Genomic DNA, 15366 nt, shown 5'->3' with positions numbered 1-15366 from the left:
TCATTGATCGTTTACCACTCATGTCTTGTCAATATATGCACAGATTGATGTAGAGGAACCGATCACTGGGATGTCATTCAACGATTTGACGATACTTGGCAATATAAGTGTCGGATTATTTACCAAAATGGTGAAGGCGAAAGTACCATTGCAAGGAATAGGCCAGGTAACAGTGTGTGCAAAACTTCTCAAGGGTAAGTAGTACAAAATAAACATGTATGTTGTTAATAATGAATTAATATTATAAAATATAATTGCAAGAGGCTTCAGGAACAACGACATAAGTAATACTAAGTCAATGTTATATAATCTATGACAAATTATAGTGAATGGAATTATAAATTTGACCTTGTGAAAAGAGATACTGTAATGATAATTGTGATATCTTACTGATTACATTGAGTAGATGTCTGTACATGACATTGACAACCAGGTAAAAATATGAGAGATAACAGTATGATAATTTGATCGATTAAATTTTCAATAATCCTGTCTGTTGGTTTCTATTAGTTCAGCTTTAATGCAAAACAATAAATTATCATATTCCATGAATACGTAATCGTAAGTATTCTTCAATATATACCAACGTATATTATGGTAATAATTAAATATATAGCATTAATAAGTTATTGTATTTTCTCAATATTATTTATGTGCTTCGTTTAACTTCAACAGATAATTTGAATGAGGAAGCCAAAAATTGTCTACGAAGAGAAATTGATTTTATGAAGAACCTACCAAGGCATCCGCATTTAGCGACAATGATGCGATATTGCGTGGATGACAGTAAGTTAAGGTGTTCTCCCTATTTAAAACACACATATACATCCTGTAAAATGTCAGATTAGAGAATGAAGGAGGGGGAGCGGACCATGCGCAGGAAGTGGAACTGGACGGACAGAAGAATGTGTACGTAGTGGGCTATCTATGAGTTATTTTTTTTTATGTATTTGCAAATTCTTAAGATAATCCGTTCGCATTGCTTTTTTTTTTACAGATCCAATGTTCTGCGTCTTGGAGTATTTTCCATACGGGTCATTGAAGAGCTACCTCAGAGAAACTCGTGATGGTTATAAAACAGACACTAATGGTAACCTTGGCAACAATGTGGATCTTTTATTGATGGCTTTACAGGTTGCAAGAGGAATGGCATTCTTGGAAGAGAATGAGGTGAGATGTATGTTCTATCAAAAGGACTGTACGCATTAAGACCTAGAGTGAAATGTTCAAATTTACTGACTTCTAAACTTTTTCAAAAGCAAAGGAAGTGTAATTTCTATTGGGCTCGTGTAAATGTGTAAATGTGTGTATTTATCTGTGTCTATGTGTGTGTACATGTGCGTATGTGGTTTGTTGGCCTTGGTGCAATAAATTGAAGCGAAATACGTAATTTCTTAAACCAAATCTTTGATACGTGTGATGAAAATGATCAATGTGAGACCGTTTATTAACCCCCCCCCCATGTCGGGGTGGGGAGGGGGTTATCCGCTATCACGATAACCTATTAACCAATGGGAGATTGTAATTTCAAATATGTAATGCTTGTCAGAGGCAGAGTTACATACATGGAACATGATAAATATTGTTTTTCTTGTTTTCCAGGAACTGATTAATTTATATACAGTTCATTTCTGGCCGAAATAATGAATACTTCATTGATATTTTTCTCTTTCTCATGAACTAGTGGGTTCTACGAATGTTATCCGCCCGAACACTACAAGTTGGGTGCAACAAAGTCTGCAAGATATCAGAATTTAGTTTCTGTACATCAGTAATGGACCATCCAACATATGAACGAATAACTGTGGTGTGTATCTCCCCGTCCTCCGTACTGTCTATTTGTTTGTATGATATTTATTTCCTCCTATCTGCTTTCTCAATTTATTTCACATAACAATTAAATATATAGTTTTTATTATTTCCTGTTCTTCGGCATTCTCTCAAAATGTACTTGAGCGACACGTTTTGGAATTCAGGTCACTGATAGACGTTTTGCCATTGTCTGCATACAATGGTCTTTCTCTTTCTAATTTCAATACATGTGAATGTTTCATCTTTTATTTTTATCGCTAGAAACGTCTACCAATACGATGGTTGGCACTTGAGTCAATAATCGATAGTTTTTATTCTTCAAAGACTGATGTCTGGTCCTATGGTATAGTACTTTGGGAAATATTGAATTTGGGTAAGTTCTAGACATTGTGTTATGTAATTATTTTCACCACCTATTTTGTATCCCGCTCATGTGGTGTGTGTCTTTTACTGTGTATCGATATGCTTCCGAGCTTTATTAAAACTAAACTTTGGATTTGATTTCAAGTCTATTTCTTCGTATTAGTATATATTGGGTTTATTCCGACTGTTTAACATGTCTAATTTAGTTGTTGTTGTTGTTGTTGTTGTTGTTGTTGTTGTTGTTGTCATTACACCCAGGTGATGATCCCTATCCTGAAATGACAGTAGAAGACGTCTTGTATGAGTTACAGCAAGGATACAGAATGCCGAAACCAAGTCACTGTTCGGTCCAAATGTAGGTACATGTATTTGTATATGACTGGATTGTTATATTTCTTGACACATTTATCGTTTAACGTTTCAATGATTGATCATGAGAGAACATATTTAACTTTGAAGACACTATCACTGTTGGATTGGTTCAATCATAAGCCATTGTACGTCCCATTCGGTTTACCCGAGGAACACAGCTGTGGCTGATTTAAGCTGATGTGTGTTTTTGTTTTGCTCCATAAGAGTCATTTTCACCTATTTAGTTTATATTTTGCCTTACAGTTGGCAGAGCTGGCTTGAAAGGGTAACTATTGTATACTGTGGTATGCCATTACGTGAAATGAATGCAAATTAGAAGCTTCACACCAAAGGAACCTTTGCCTAACCTGATCAGTACTGTAATTTAAATCTTTCTTTTACCTGATTGAGAAAGTACATAATTTCTATTACAGGTACAGTTTAATGGCAGATTGCTGGGATGAAGACCCTTCTGAAAGACCGTCATTTGATGAAATCACTAATCGTATCGAAAACGAAATAAGAGACTTGCATGATACAAAATGAATGAATATAGTACAAAGAACTAAACACGTTAAGACTTCATAATTGATATCATGATGTATACTTACCCAACCCCGCCTAGTTTTTCACTACCGACCCTAAACTTTTTTTTCATAATCAAGAAAAAAATTATAAAATGGGCGAAAATTGTGAAATCTCGCCAGAAATAGTGGATGCGGAAACTGACATCAACTAAATAGAAATACAATAAAAACTGTTCATCCTATCTGTAATGGCTGTACATATGATGGGAAGAAACCAATAACACAGAGACAATTTGGAAAACACATAGCTAACTGACCTAGTCACTCACACCTGAAAAAATAAAATAAAATAAAATAAAATATAAAAAAAATAATATACGTACCCCACCTATTCTAAAATTGAGCGTAATCGGAACCACGCAATTTTTTGTTATCAGGCCTTACGTGCATTGTACGTTGCGTTACGTGACGTGACGTGACTTGACTTAGCGTAAAGTTACGAATACAGCTTTCATATGATCAGAAAGTTGACTGTCTGACATATCATACACAGTTTTAGACTCCCTACTAAATAAAAAAATACAAGTAATTCAAAAGCTAAATCCACTCCTTGCCATCGATTAGTATATTTGATACAATGAGTGTGAAATTACATATACATGTATTAGACAACCAGATTGTACGTATACACGTTTTGGTTTTGGTTTTCAAGGGAAAAGATGTAGAAATTGGTTTTCTCCTTTTACCAATATCATATTGTTTACTGGATTATACACAAGAATAATATTTACACATATGGAATAATGCTCTAACTTAGTCCATAGTAACATTAGAATAAGGTTTGTCTGTCAATTAGATGTACATATCTTACGAAGTGAACTTCACTTTATTGTTATCTGTATATGTGCCTCCAGTGCATGTACAATAAATTTTGTATAGTCCTACTTTTGTGTGTTTGTCTCTCAGATTGTGCGTGCTTGCGTTCATGTGTTTATATGTATGTATGTTTGTTTGTATGTATGTATGTATGTATGTATGTATGTATGTATGTATGTATGTATGTATGTATGTGTATGTGTGTGTATGTATGTATGTATGTATGTATGTATGTATGTGTGTGTATATGTATGTATGTATGTATGTATGTATGTGTGTGTGTGTATGTATGTATGTATGTATGTATGTATGTATGTATGTATGTATGTATGTTCGGTGTGTGCGCGTGCATGTAAACATGCGTGTATGTGTATGTGTATGTGTATGTGTATGTGTATGTGTGCGCGCGCGTGTGTGTGTGTGTTGAATTTGTATATGCAATTATGAAGGGATGTCTTTCAATATTGCTGGTTGAGTTGCAGGGGAAAGTAAGATGGGGATTATCGGTAAAGAATGTAGTACGAGATTTCAGAGTGTGTACTACGGTAAGAAATGGTAGATTAATTTCAGAGCCAGTGTGTGTAGAATAAACTCGGCTATAGTGAGATTGCAACAACCTGTCACATCATCCTAGGTATGTAACCTCCAATGTAAACACACCTGTCAAGTGATTTCATACAAACTTTTATTAATAATTTACTAGCTTCGTCTGCATTGACCAAAACTTATAGGATAGTCAAACATGGCGGATTAACAGTATTACAGTCCAACTGTCGTTTGGAGATTTAGAAATGTCTGACTTATCAAAAGGTATGTACAATTCTGAGTAGTCATATTGTCCACGTTAATTGTATAAAGGCTTTCTGTGTATTGTTGTTCAAGTTCAAACAATAGTTGTATTAATTGGGCTTGTTCAATAGTGTTGTTTTCATAATTTGCTGTACAAGTTTTGTGAAGTATCTTGAATGAGTCTCCGCCATAACTAGAGACACACCAACAAACCCTAAATCAGTTCCGTGCCCATATATATGGAACCCATCAGTTCTTCGCATGAATTTGACTTCAACAACTTGAGATTAAAGTTTTTATAATTTGACCTTTGACATTGTGTTATCTAAAGTGAATACCACATACAATATATTTTGTCCATTGATGATAGTCTGACATCAAATCATGTACATTTGTACAACAACATTGAATCAGTGTTTCTTTTTTTTCAGCCACTAATAGTGACAACAGAAAATATATAGAAACAGGGCTTTTTATTATTGTTATAAACTTGATAACCTACTAATCCTTTTTAATCGGCGTTTTCAATAATTGTATACATTCACACTTAATAGTTGAAAGATTGTGAATTGAATTCATGTTTGCCATGATTGGTAACATGGTTTTCCTTCTGGATTTTCACAGATTTATTCATCATACTGTCATAATATACTTCAAGTATGATATGGTGGAGTCAATTACTACCAGACCACTGCAGTGCTTGTCTACTAGCCATGGTAATTTGAAATATGCTACATAAGAGTAATGACATCAATCTAGAAATGTTTGTCAAGAGAGGAGAACCTATATATCGGTATATGCAGCGAGGTGAGTGATGATAGTAGAGTGAGTGAGTGAGTGAGTGAGTGAGTGAGCGAGCGAGCGAGCTACTGAAAAAGGAAGGAAGGGATGTAAGGAGGGAGGGATGATGGGTGATTAAATGACTGACTGACTGACTGACAGACTAACAGCAGGGCATAAACCAGAGAATGAATGCAGGACCAAACGAATAGGATGGCAATTACATTGCATGTGGTTCCTTACTGACGTTTCATATATGTAAGAAAATCACTAAGTACTGATATCTTTCCACGTCACAATCAAAAAAATTACAAATTCAAGGAAACTGTGATAATAAAAACTACACAACCCACACAATAAAACTATATATGACCTATTTCTGGTTTCATTTCAGGTACGTCATCAGATCCCCCATCTACTCCGGTTAACGAACCACAATTTCCTATCCTGATTATCGTCATAGCTCTTGCTGGTGTAATAGTTATAATTGCAATTATTATTGCAATTGTGTGTTTACTGAGAAAGAAAAGACAAGAAGGTACAACCAATTTATAGCTACTTTATAGTTTTAAAAATGTAATTGTCACGTGTTTAATGACGTCACCAACACTGACAAAAATGCTGGTCACAAATGCCTGTTATGCAACAGATGGTATCTCACTGTCACATTTTCCAATTGATACTATTGCAGTGATGAATTGACATCATACCGAATATTCGACTGTACAGGTGTGTTTGTGTTAGTGTTACTAAAATAAAATACACATCTTCGAATTGAATGAATTCGATGAGATAATGTTCAAAATGAAGACAGAATGAATGATGCTTTGTATTTGTCACAGTGTACTGGTTACAACTCATTAACTGACCTATATACCATCTATCGTGTTGTGTGTTGTAAACAGGTCCCATGACAAATCAGTAGTAATGATGAACCCAATGTGATTAGTTATCAGAAAATCTGACTTGGAAGCATTTAAGAGCAATCGAATACAAATAGTAATTGAGCATACATATACTTCAAAACAAATATCTTTTAATTTGGTGTAATTTATGCAGGTGATGAAAACCAAGCCCAACCTGAAGCCATCGTGACTGAGGAAAGGTTAGTTTGGTAAAATATATATATACTGATCTTGTAGGCCTACGAGGATTTTTGTTGCAGCATATTGTATATATGTTATAACGGTGCTGCTAACTGTAATTGCAAACCTATGCTGTTGTTATCAACGTTTACCTTCCCTTTCTCTATACTGCAAATTAAAAATTGAAAACAGCTTAATATTTCGATATGTCTTGTATGTTACTAGACCGGAACCTGAAGGTATGCAATATGCACAACTTGATCGACCTGTCACTCAACCCAATCCAGATATATACATGGGATTGATAGAAGTCAAAACAGATATAGGTATGTCAATGCGTAATTTGCTTATAACTCTATGGAAATCTGGAAATTGATTGAATGATTGATTGATTGACTACTCCTTCCTACCTCTCACTCACTCACCTACTCACTCACTCGCCCACACACCCACCCACCCACCCACCCACCCACCAACTCACTCACTCACCCACTCACTCACTCACTCACTCACTCACTCACTCACTGCTAAATGGGGAAAAGGGGTGACAGAAAAGGTGATTTGGTAACGTATATGAATATGGTTAGAAGGATACGTTGATACAAAAACAGACAGACAGACAGACAGACAGACAGACAGACAGACAGACAAGAGATTAAAACTTTAATGTTAATAGAACGTCTTTCCCCCCCCCCTCCTTGTAAATGCAAAACTGGTTTGTAATACGCCTGAATACAATCTTGCTCAAAGCTAATAACAACGTTTCTTTATTTACAGCTTACGAAAGTTATGAATCATTTAAGGTAAATAATTGATTTTCCTCCAGTACACAATAATTTATGTCAATTTATCTTAGCATCATTGACAATTGTAATTACATTTATTTAGCAAAATAATGTTTTATTTTGAAACTAATACATCTCTGAATTAAATTTGCAGGGGAACCAAAACATTAGTATAGATGACAAGAGATGGGAACTCCCACGTGGTCAACTTATCCTCCAAGAGGTGATAGGAGTTGGAGAGTTCGGACGTGTCGTCAAAGCTGCTGCCTACGGGATACTAGATAACAAACAATGGACTACTGTAGCCGTCAAAATGCTGAAAGGTAACTATAGCAACATAGTTTTAAGAAAGGGTTTACTCAAATTTCACTTTATGTAACGTTTAGAAGTCTTACGCGTCGTGTTAACGTTGATAGGTCAAAGGAGTTCATAGTTTGATATGTATTTTCTTTGTAGATAAAGCAATCCGAAATGACAAAGAGGAGCTACTAAGAGAAATTGAATTGATGAAAAAATTACCAGCTCACCCTAATGTAGTTTCACTCGTAGCTTGCTATACCAAAGACGGTGAGTTCTTTGAATTTATTGTTCACATGTTTTGTAATAGGAAAATCAACATAAATCAACATACAACAAACACAGCACAACGCAATGCATCGCAACACCACACCGTGCAATACCATACCATACCATACCACACGACACCACACCACCCCCTCAAACACAAAACAAAACTCAACACAGCACAGCACAGCACAGCACAGCACAACGCAACGCAACACAACACAACACAACACAACACAACACAACACAACACAACACATCAAACCACAATACAACATAACATGACACAACACAACACAACACAACACAACACAGCACAACACAGCACACCATAACACAACACAACACAACACAACACAACACAACACATCATCTGAAACAAAACTGTGTCATACATGTTATTTGGCCCTAATACCACCTACATGTAGTAAAGAATTTGCAATCGATGTCCCCAATCACATTCAATTTCCCTATTCAATAAGTTATAGTCCTTTTATCTACATTTGAACACCCAGTTTCCAATTACAAACGGACTCCTTCACTAAACAAACTAGTATGTCCATCTGTCAGTCAGTTCTTCTCCCTGGTATGTATTGACACATATTTCACTTCTGGATCGTGTTAATAACTGTCTACCTGCTAAGATTTCATATGTGTCTATTTCTCTAGCCTGTACTTTTGTCCTCAATGAATGATAATGTTGTTCTTTAAAACACTGTAACTAAATCTGGTTGTCTTTTTCGTCAGAATAGATCCAATTTATTTAATCATGGAATACGTATCTAGAGGAAGTCTACACGAGTATTTACGGAAAAGTAAAACCAATACTTTAGCTGGATACAAAAATCTTCACCCCAAGAGTAAATACCTGACCCCTCGTGACCTTGTTTCGTTTGCATGGCAGATCGCTAAAGGAATGGCTTTCCTATCAGAAAAAGAGGTAGTGTAGTTGTCTTGAATTCGTAACTTGTTCAAATAATCATGACAATTTTCTTAAAAACATTTATTGTTTCTATTAGATTGCTTTAATTTGTTTGTTTCTTTCGGGAGGGGAGGGGAGGGGACATGGTTTGATGTGTACCGTGATGTTTAGAAGAGAGCAGCACAGTAATTTGAAAATGTATACCTGTGAAAAATAATTTATTTCAAAAGCTACTGGTAATATGAAAATTGAGAAGTTTATAAACAAAAATGAAATGTACAGTTTCGTTTGTTCAATGCTCATCGAGATTACGTTTCTATTAGTAGGCATAGATCAAAATGAAAAATTCACAATGCCCCAATTCTCTCTTTAATTTATTTCCTTGCATGATATACACTTTTTCCCCCTTTGCTGTGTGGTTTGGTTTCTAACATAGTGTGTGCACCGAGACTTAGCAGCAAGGAATATCCTGGTTGGTGAACACAAGATCTGTAAAATATCTGACTTCGGGTTTGCAAGAGGCGTTTTAGAAGCAGGTGATGTAGAGAAGAAGACAGAGGTAATCTTGGACATAAAGCGATCGATGTATTAGTGTCACAGTATTGATAAATAGTTTACTTTAAATGTGCAAGTAATAATAAGCTGTTTCTGGGTTGCAATTCCTGTATCTATCTATCTATCTATCTATCTATCTATCTATCTATCTATCTATCTATCTATCTATCTATCTATCTATCTATCTATCTATCTATCTATCTATCTATCTATCTATCTATCTATCTATCTATCTATCTATCTATCTATCTATCTATCTATCTATATGTCTGTCTATCTGTCTATCTGTCTGTCTGTCTGTCTGTCTGTATGTATGTATGTATGTATGTATGTATGTATGTATGTATGTCTCTCTGTCTCTCTCTGTCTCTGTCTATGTCTGTCCCTCTGTCTCTTTGTCTCTGCCTGTCTATCTATCTGTCTGTCTGTCTGTCTGTCTGTCTGTCAATGTCTGTTCCTCTCAGTCTCTTTGTCTCTGTCTGTCTGTCTGTCTGTCTGTCTGTCTGTCTGTCTCTCTCTCTGTGTCTCTCTCTCTGTCTGTCTGTCTGTCTGTCTGTCTGTCTGTCTGTCTCTCTCTCTCTCTCTCTCTCTCTCTCTCTCTCTCTCTCTCTCTCTCTCTCTCTCTCTCTCTCTCTCTCTCTCTCTCTCTCTCTCTCTCTCTCTCTCTCTCTCTCTCTCTCTCTCTCTCCCATTGCTTCTAACTCTCTCTCATTGCTTCTAAACATATCATTCTTTCTCCCATACAGGGTCGTTTGCCAGTACGATGGATGGCACCTGAATCTCTCCTGTATGATATCTATACCACTGAATCTGACGTGTGGGCGTATGGAGTAGTTTTATGGGAAATAGTTACACTTGGTGAGTAACTTGTTTCAATACAAATTTATATTACTATACGAGGAAGTGTAAAAGTGATGAAATTTAACAGATAAATTATCAATTGTTTGTAATAATAATACAAGACTATTTTTTATATCAAATTACTTTTGTATTGTCTTTCTTTCTTTCTTTCTTTCTTTCTTTCTTTATTTCTTTCTTTTTTTTTCTTTCTTTCTTTCTTTCTTTCGTTCAGGGTCGACTCCTTATCATGGTATGACATCACTTGAGATTGTTGACAAAGTACCGATAGGCTATAGAATGCCTAAACCAACGCACTGTGAACAACAACTGTAAGTCAGGGGTCGGAGGTCATAGCTGACAATAATTCACGTATACACCATACTTTATACCAAAGACATCATACTAAACTGTGTGTTAACATAATAATTGCAGGCAATGTGTTTAGTTAAATTTTTAAAACTGAACAATTTAAATAACATAGCCAAGTGTTAACATTCATTACTACTATTAAGACTAAAGGGTGGATGACGAAATATAATAATCAGTTTCAAATTTCAACATGTCAATGATAGTGATTCTATTTATTGATTTAATATAACCAAATATTAAATAACTTATCTTGAAATGTTCTCTAGAAATATGCAACAAATGTAAATGTATATTAACGTCAATTTATACTATATATGTGTTACTGACATCACCAAAACCAAATATTCAATAACATATCTTGAAGTGTTCTCTAGAAATATTCAACAAATGGAAATGTATATTAACTTCCATTTATACTATATATGTGTGAGTGACATCACCAAAACCAAATAGTTACTTTAAATATGATGTCATTATGGAACAGTCAATTCAGTGTCCTCCAAATTTAGTTTCCTCTTAAAATAATCACATATTACATGCAATTATAACATTTAACTTCCCCTTATGTTCATAACCAAAACTAAACACTGACTGTATGATTTGATCTAAATATAGATATGACATCATGACAAGATGTTGGCATCAAGTATCAACAAGTAGACCAACATTTGCTGAAATTAGTGAAACAGTGGAAACCATGGCAATGGCGGAGAAGGTGAGAGTCGTTCAATTGTGTTCTGAGATGGATTAAGAATGGAGATAATACTTCCTATATTATAAATGAGAATTTTTTTATATATGTTTATTTATGATCATGATCGAAACAGTATATACAATGCTTTGGACGTATATTCAATGGGCAGTTATTCTTATTCTAGTTCGTCATTTATTTGTGGATTTTTTATTTTATTTTAATGTTCGACGTTGGTGATTCATTTTTCGATCAAATCTCTCTTCTCGTCTCTTGTTATTTTCAGGAATTCATTTCACTCAAAGAATTTGAAGCAGGGAAATATACACAAGACGTCAGTGCTAAACGTGAAATACGAACGCTAGACAGAGGTGCAACGCTAGAAATTCCAGAATGACATGACATGGTTGCGTTGCTGTCCTCTGTGTACATATGGCACCTTATCAGCTAAATTCATACCTCGTGTATGTTTGCCTTTTCAATAGTACAAAAGCGAAGTGGTCAGAGGTCATACTGTCTACATATACCCTCATGAGGTCACTTTAACATAAACCATTCATCCTGTAAATATATGGCTATTTTTAACATGGCAAAATTTTAGTAAGTAACAGACACTTCCTCAAATATTGTCTAAAAAGTTGCATAGCTGGTAAAACAAGAACTAAAATAATACAAGAATAATCAATTATGTTGATTGAATTACAAGTTTAAAAAATGTATTTGTGAATTTATTAATATGTTCTATAAGTTGATATTGATGACAATTCAACAAACCTATGTTTTTATATATATTTGTGGAACTATACGTTTGATTGAGATATTTATCACTTATTTCAGCTACACTTATGATGTAGCAAGAGTCAGACAACAGTGTGATTGTTTAAAAGGTCATGCATTTATACTAAATTTGAAAACAGGAACTGAAATTAATATTACAAACTATATATATGAAAATTGAGTTTAAAATATTGATAGAAAATTAAACACGAAAAAACCATTATGTCAGTAAAAATTATTAAATATCTCTATGTTAACACTGATAATTGGGCTGTATAATTATTATCTACATAATGGAAATACATAAATATCAATCAAATGTGAGATTTGAGAACATTTTTAATATTTTGCAATAAAATGTAATATGTACTAAATATATTGGATAAACCGTACACCTGAATATTCTAAATAGTTTGATGTGGTTTTGTTGTTATAATGTTGTTGAGAGAGAGAGAGAGAGAGAGAGAGAGAGAGAGAGAGAGAGAGAGAGAGAGAGAGAGAGAGAGAGAGAGAGAGAGACAGAGAGAGAGAGACAGACATACAGACAGACAGACAGACAGACAGACAGACAGACAGACAGACAGACAGAGACAGACAGACAGACAGACAGACAGACAGACAGACAGAGACAGACAGACAGGTACAGATAGAGGCAGAGAGAGAGAGAGATATAGAGAGAGAGAGAGAGAGAGAGAGAGAGAGAGAGAGAGAGAGAGAGAGAGAGAGAGAGAGAGAGAGAGAGAGAGAGAGAGAGAGAGAGAGAGAGATTGTGTGTGTACTAAAAAGATTCAGTTATATTTATATTTTCACTGCACTATTTGGCCAAACACAGTTCTTACCAAATTAGTCACAGCTGACCGTTGGACTAGAATATGTACGTGCACAGCAGTAAGGAACAACTGTTACAATATTAATAATGTTATGTAGATATTTACATACATTTAGTTAAAAGGATAGAATAACCAATTCGTCACAAATATGTCCGTTGTCTTGGCAACATCCTTGTTTATTTGAAACATGGTGTTGTTGAGGGCGCAAACATAATGGAGTGGTAGGCTCTCGTCTGAATCTGTATCATGACCTAAATGATAGTATTTGCATTCTATTTTGACACATGGTAGATACATTGTTTAAATACAGAAGTAGTCGGCTTGTAGTGATGAGTCGTTGTTTGTCGTCAATCGGTGATTAAAAAATAAATAATAGGGTCAAATGTCATCTTGTGTACTTAGTTTGACCGGAACGCGGAAAGTTCACTTGAAAAAAATAATAGGTGCATTAGACCCGTACTACACATGGGTTGATAGTGGTACCTATTACTAGTCATAGCGTACGTGACTGTAATCCGTTTATCCGTTACCATACAACAACGGATAAATACTACGAGTCTAGTCGGCTGTTGTGTGGTAACGAATTATAATTGCAGTGTACGCTATTTCTGACAGGCACAATACAAACTCGTGTGTAGTAAGAATACATTACCCCATTGGCATGCTAGCAAACTGAATTTTCTGGCAGTTACCTTGTGCACAAATTGTGCAACGCTTCTTGTATTATCCGCGGTTACAATATAGCAATTTAGACAAAAACATTATAAAAGTAATAAACCTGAAATATATATTTGCATACTGAGGGCGTTATACATGTGGTCAAAGTGTACGAATTGACATTTTTGCACAAATGAAAATTTATGAAAAGTTACAAACAGCCCTCAATATTTGATAAAATATTATATTTTAGAAAATTCCGGTTGCCTATCACCCCCGGCTATCACCCCTACCCAAGTCAATGATAATATATATACAGGCTGCTGGAACGCTGCCATTTGCAACCTGAGATAAGGTAATGCTTATGATGTGTCGTATCTGCCATGCCATGCCACGGACACGTAGCGCTAGCATCACTTCTAGATCTCTTGTCGTTTACGTTGTGTGTATGTTGAAATATCAAATCAAACACGAATAACACCATACCACATCACTATGCCATGCTATCGACAAAATTGCTAAAAGTTATGTCAACCATGTGATATCAAAATTGATTTTATATAATTACATTACGCAGTGGCTATTTTTCAATTTTTATAAATATTGAAAAAAATAGGTACCTGAGACCTATATGTAACGTATATGTGTATATTGACGTCGATGAGGGCGCAGAATTATGTCAACTTCGTCAACTCCTATCTCGAAATCTGACTGCGACATCATCATGCATGTATTATTATCATTGCATTGCTACCCTGTATTCACAAGGGCATGGTACCAGAGTTAATTGGTGTAATTTAGTGTACTTAGTGGGACTGGAACGCGGAAATTTGACAAAAATAGAATTTATTGTGATCATATCTTATCAAACACACGGATGTACATGGTACCATCATTGTTTTTCTAATGAATTTTAACGTAAACAAGTCAGAACTTTGGAATATCAAAGTCGGTGATAGACTGCACCACCTTTGTACAGATAGACACCATGTCATCCATCCATCGATCGATCGATTCATCCATACATCCATCCATCCATCCATCCATCTGTACAAGTTGTAATTTTGTCCAAAGTAGCTTAGCCTTATCCACTAAAAGTGTAACAACGACAGCAGCAAATACGCACGTAATATTTTATGTATATTTTCAATATACCTTTCACCATGGCAACCTATTTGTTATTGTGATTTCGTTGGGGGCGCACTATATAAACAAAATGCTGTCTCATAATTCTCATTACGGCAGGTCATGTTTTATCCGTTTTATTTCATCAGTGTGGACAAGGGTTGTTGATAGCAGACTTAATTAGCACTGTTGATTTATTTAATTCAGATCGGAATGAGGAACTTTACTAATGAAGGAACATAGACACAAATTTGTTATATCATTTAATTCAGATATACCTCACGATATCGGTCGCGTACATGGTACCACCAATGTTTTCATCGTTGCTGAGGAAGTAAATAAACCAGTATTTAGAGATATCTTATTTAGTCACGACACAAAAGGATGACCTCATCACTCCCTCTCACACATAGAGTGTGTCGACCTGTACAAAAGATGTACATTACAGATATAATCGTCTCTATGGCATAGACGAAAATGATACAATGTATCTATTTATATACGTATTCATATTTTCATCAAAATATTTAGTAGCACGTATCAATTGCAAATGTTTGTCATAATGTCTGTGCTAGTACTACAGTTATATTTGTCTAGTGTGTTAAAGTCGATGAGGGCGCTCATATCAAAATCCAAGCTCTTCGTAATCATTCGAGTTGCTGCATGCG

At 35.1% G+C, this 15366-nt stretch overlaps 1 protein-coding gene across 1 annotated transcript in view; it reads left to right on the top strand.

The window, feature by feature from the left end:
- Positions 1-3899, top strand: part of LOC144440221 (uncharacterized) — a 13722-nt gene extending 9823 nt beyond the window's left edge. Inside the window, exons 13-19 of the mRNA XM_078129537.1 lie at positions 44-194; positions 676-786; positions 998-1170; positions 1685-1807; positions 2074-2185; positions 2434-2530; positions 2961-3899. Coding sequence (XP_077985663.1) covers positions 44-194; positions 676-786; positions 998-1170; positions 1685-1807; positions 2074-2185; positions 2434-2530; positions 2961-3072 — 879 coding nt within the window. The 3' untranslated portion in view covers positions 3073-3899. The remainder of the gene's footprint in view (positions 1-43; positions 195-675; positions 787-997; positions 1171-1684; positions 1808-2073; positions 2186-2433; positions 2531-2960) is intronic.
- Positions 3900-15366: the final 11467 nt, after the last annotated feature.

This window comes from Glandiceps talaboti, chromosome 9 (genome assembly GCF_964340395.1).
Source record: "Glandiceps talaboti chromosome 9, keGlaTala1.1, whole genome shotgun sequence".
Taxonomy (NCBI): Eukaryota; Metazoa; Hemichordata; class Enteropneusta; family Spengelidae; genus Glandiceps; species Glandiceps talaboti.
Note: the sequence above shows the minus strand (reverse complement) of the source record. Positions and strands in the feature narration are given on the sequence as shown.